The sequence below is a fragment of the Physcomitrium patens genome, chromosome 2 (genome assembly GCF_059467195.1).
Source record: "Physcomitrium patens ecotype Gransden chromosome 2, ASM5946719v1, whole genome shotgun sequence".
NCBI classification, from domain to species: Eukaryota; Viridiplantae; Streptophyta; class Bryopsida; order Funariales; family Funariaceae; genus Physcomitrium; species Physcomitrium patens.
The window spans coordinates 25,606,695-25,611,612 of NC_143411.1; the positions used below are offsets into that span (position 1 = coordinate 25,606,695).

The 4,918-nt window shown below is 43.4% G+C and overlaps 1 protein-coding gene across 1 annotated transcript; it reads right to left on the reverse strand.

The window, feature by feature from the left end:
* Positions 1-874: 874 nt before the first annotated feature.
* On the reverse strand, positions 875-3,536 carry LOC112274538 (chloroplast envelope quinone oxidoreductase homolog). The gene is made up of 6 exons (XM_090248447.1): positions 3,474-3,536; positions 3,167-3,217; positions 2,898-3,069; positions 2,617-2,708; positions 2,044-2,265; positions 875-1,620 (listed from the first exon to the last, which is right to left on the reverse strand). Exons 1-6 carry the CDS (start codon positions 3,534-3,536, stop codon positions 1,150-1,152), a joined length of 1,071 nt encoding a protein of 356 aa, XP_090104573.1. The 3' UTR covers positions 875-1,149.
* Between the last annotated feature and the right edge of the window lie 1,382 nt (positions 3,537-4,918).

Consider the following 4,918-nt stretch of genomic DNA (forward strand, 5'->3'; position numbering starts at 1 on the left):
AAATAAAACGTTCAAAACAAAATTTGAGATTTCAATATTATACCTACTTACCTTCTACATTGGCATAGAATTTGTATGCATCTTGTTAGGAATGTTACTAATTTAAAGGACCTATGATCATAACTTAAAAAATTTGGACTTATCTTACTCAGTTGCCTCAATCATTTTATATCAGCCTACAACCTCATTTCAATGCCACCAATAGGATTTTTCCCTATATCAAAGATATGTGTAGTTACAAAATATTTATACCAAACAGTGCAATAGAAGAACTGGAAGTTTTTGTTGGTTTAGATTGGAGAAGGGATTTGGACAAGAGAAAGTCAATATCAGGCGTGTTGTTCAAGATTGGTGAAGCACCACTCTACTAGAGCAATAAAACACAATCTATTATAGTGCTTCCAACAACAACAAAGGTAGAGTATCAAGCTCTTTTTGATGGAATACAAGAAATTATGTGGTCGTGTCTAGAATACATTATAACCAATGCACAATAAAATTGGTAAAAATTCTTGTTCTATATGCAAGATAAAATCATATTGAGCTTTAACATCATTACATCAAAGAAAGAGTGGAAGCCATGCAGAATGAGGAGCATGTCTGGCCCCATGCCTCTATTGTACTGAAAATCAGCCGTGACTTTCAAGTTCCTACAATGCCATCATAAGGTGTCAGGGAGGGTGTTGAATACAATTCATACTTCATGATAATGTGCTGACATGTCAGCATTGGATAAAATTATGAAACTTTACTTTGTGCAACTTGCTTTTACATGGAAGTAGGTGATGAAATAGGAACCAACTAATTCTTTAAGCTAGAATCCCTCTTGATCATAGAATTGCTAGACTTACCCTTAACCGTTATACATTGGAAGTGGATAAGCGTCTCCGCATGTACATATACAATGCTAATATCATAATGTATACACTGTTGAAGTTACGATCTGATCTTAGAACAATGTGATTTTGGTTCAATATCCTCATGGTACTCTCCTTCAACATAAAAAACCAGTATAATCCTTACTTTGCATACTAGATTTCTCAATCGCTTGATGCGCATAATTCTGATAATACAAAACCTGGCCTCTTATTCTCTGTGCACAGGTTCATCTAGACAGTCCTTACTCGTTTCAAAGTTGGCAACAAACAGTCACACGATTAAAACGACTTTTCCTGTGGAATGACCCTCGATGCTCCGAGCCCATGCATCTGGGGCTTTGGCCAGTGGGAACGTCGAGTCCACTATGACTTTCAGCTTCCCTTGCTCTACCAAGTCTGTGACCGACTGCAAGTCCGTAGTGTTCTTTGCATCAAGCACAAACGGCAAGAAGCTCTGCTTGGAGAATGTGATCTTGTTGTACCAATTCCGGAGGACAGTCCTCAAGGTGGGGGTCATATCTACGACAGTGCCTCGTTTTGTGAGCTGGGCCTTGAAGGCCTCCAGTGGCCGGTAAGGTGCCAATTGCACCACCACGTCGTACTTCTTCCCAGAGGGACTCTTGAAGCTCGCCCCCTCGGGGGTCTTGTAATCCAACACCTCGTCGGCTCCCAAGCTTCTCACAAGCTCCATGTTGCGCGCTCCACATGTGGCTGTGACGAAACAACCACAAAGCTTCGCAATCTGCAGACATGTTTCACATCCATGTGCAACCCCTCAGATCGTATCCAGAGCCAATTACCTGAGTCGATGTGCAGTTTTTTACGCAAATTGTGTGATTGTAGCATTAAAAACCTTTATGACCAGTTTTATCGCTTTTCTCACGAAAAATAAATAAATAAAGTGATGGTCTTCATCAAGACATAAATACTAGTGTGTGTCTCATGGAATAGGAGCATTTGGTCAGCTGTCAATCACTATTCTGGTTTCGGAAAATGTCATACTCATACAGCGAGTGTAGGATGCCGTCGGTTGGTGCATTAATTTGAACGTTGTAAGACTTTTTTGTTTCTGAGGTTTTACTGGTTGTTAAGCACGATACTCTTCAAAAACGCCCTGGCGGACGGTTCTAGACAAATCTGGTGTGGATGAGAAACTGCTACGTGCCTGTGTCCAGAAGATGCCAACCCCACCCGAAGCCGCAGTGATGAGAATGTTCAACTTAGGACCTGAGCCGTCTAGCTTAAGGCCAATCAAATGGACGGCACTTTGGAGGGCAGTCATTGCAGCCACTGGCAACGAGGCCGCATCCACAGCAGAAATGCTTGGGGGCCGCTTCACAGTGGATGTTACGGGAGCCAGAGCGTACTCAGCAAATCCGCCTCCTCTCTGCACGAACTCTCAAAATGTCCATACGTTATCCCACATACATCTGGTGCTCACCGTCAACCTCGTGGACCCTAGATAAGATTATATCACTTGCATTTGTATTTCTACCATACATTCCGGTTTATTGCTTCCTCTACATGCACGTTAAGTGCAGATTCATGTAGAAGGAGCTTTGGAGAACTGCAACTTCAGTATCTGCAAACCTGTAGAACTGTAGTACATAAACTTTGATGAGTTGTTTAACGGATAGAAACGGACTTCCTTGTGCCTGTTTAAAACGTTAATACAGGACGGATGCTCTAGCTTGATTCTACAATATTAGGTTTCATGATATTTGCTCGAATTGAGTACCAGTAAATCGATCCAGCTGAGAATCTTGTCGCCAGGTGCGAAGCCCTCGACTCCTGATCCAACGCTCACCACCTCACCGCTTATATCAGTGCCTGCACTATAACAGACCGAGTTAATCTACTAGTGAAGAAAGCCAACAGCATTGCCAGTGTCAATTGAAACTCCAGACCCTTGCTTGGTTTTAGGCTTCGGTGATACACCTTGCACCTTCTACTTTTCAAACACCAACTGACATGAAGCCGTTGGCAGATTAACTTCGTCGACCAGGGAATGCGGATCACCTGGAATGTGAGGGAATTTGCGAGGAAGGACATACTTCAGCAGGCCGTCCTGAATCCTCCAGTCCACAATGTTCACACTGCTGGCCTCCACCTTCACCAACATGTCGCCTTTCTTGGGCGTTGGCACTGGCACTTCTACATACTGCACAATCAACTTCAGTGGTCGAGAACACTTCCGAAACTCTTAATTAATCTGCTGCGTATGAATATCTCTTCTTAGCTACAGCAGTGTGTTAGTACATCGTCTGAGACCCTTCGGGTCCACTCACTAGATTTTGCTCCCATGGTGGATCAAACTGAGGATCTTCTATGACCCTGCACTACATCAAAAGGTCAAGCATCTGCTCAGAACACCTCAATGACTTGTTTCAAGTCTTGTGTTGAGTGCCGTTTGAGATTGAAACAAAATCCTTTTCGTTGAGAACGCCCATTTCGAAGTACAGACCATATTCGCTGCGAGACTAGATTCACAACTAAACCAGAATTCCCAACTAGCATGTAGCAGCAGCAGAACCAATGAACCCATTTGACGAGATACTGGGTGCTTTCCGCAGCGCTTGTGAGAACGTCTCATACCTCGAGGGCAGAAGGGCCGCCATGATATTTAGAGTACTGGTGGGCGTGCATCATCTTCGCCATCGAATGATCGTCAAACTGGTACAGCAGAATCCACGCGAAGGACTAGTTTGTGGTGAGTGCAGCGGGACGCCACACGACCTAAAATGCAGCGTCAACTAGTCGAATTTAAATGTATCAAATGCAGAACTGAGATCTCCCTCGACACAGAGATTGGTCACTACAAAAAGCTGGATTGGTTATTGCGCAAGAGATTTCGCAAGCTAGTCGTGCAAAGTACACAATGTACACAACATCCATTTTTGATACCTCATGGAGTGGGAGACCACCCAGTAAGCCAACCTACTAAATATCCATGAAATATCAAAATATACAAGGAACACCCAACCAATCAGTAACTGCACCAGGGATCACAGCAGCGGCTGCACTTGCAATTGCAACAGGGCATGCCCAGGCACCCACAGTAGTCCCTGCACCGATGGTCGCCACAGGGCGTGTCCTGGCGACAGTAGTGCGCATGCACCGGAGCTCGTAGTGGCGCATGCATCGGCGGCGAAGCCCGCATCGACGCTGACGCCAGCAACTGAGTCAGCATCGGCCACCGACTCAGCAGCGGCGTCTGGTGACTTCTTCCATACTTCGGATACGTTCACCCATCTTAGCCTGGTTAACTCTGCTTACGTGATCAATCCGTATAATGGACAACTTTGCCAATCGATCCGCTAATCGGTTCTCGTTCCTAGGGACATGATCGATTGTGAAAGCATTAAATTTGCTTTTCAACTCTAAGACTCGTTGGTGTAAAGGTTGCAAGCCTTCAGATCTGACCCGCCAATGCCCTTTTACCTACTGACAAACTAATTTTGAAACACCCTACACTGCTTTTAACTCCAATCTGAGCTATTTCTAATCCCTTTGCTGAGGCAGTATACTATTTCTAATCCCTTTGCTGAGGCAGTATACTCAGCTTGATATCAAGCTAAGTATATATCAAGCACGTAGTGTTTTCTTCCAACCTTTGCTTTATAAAGTGTCCTTCTCCCCTAAGATCTTTAATCACTTTTCTTATCCGTAAACCGTTCCTGCTACTACTGGAGCCATCAAACTGCAAGTTCCATGTTGCACTGTTGCTACTTTGCTCGAGTATGGAAAACCTCGATCCCGTAGTATCCTGACTGATTTGCTATTAAAATTTAACTGGTGCTCCAGAAGACGTTATCAAGCCTTCTTTCATCTTCATACACATTGTCGTGTTGTAACACGATTATATGGTGAAAGATGATAATATAGATCTTATTATAGAAGAGCCAAGTTAAAAAAAAAGGTAGAAAAATATGGATAAAAGATAGGAAGGTAGTAAAATTTTTAGTAGTAATACTGCCTTTTTAGAAAAAATAGCTTCTACTTACTTTGTAGGGCCAAAAATAAGACAAAACAAAGTAGAT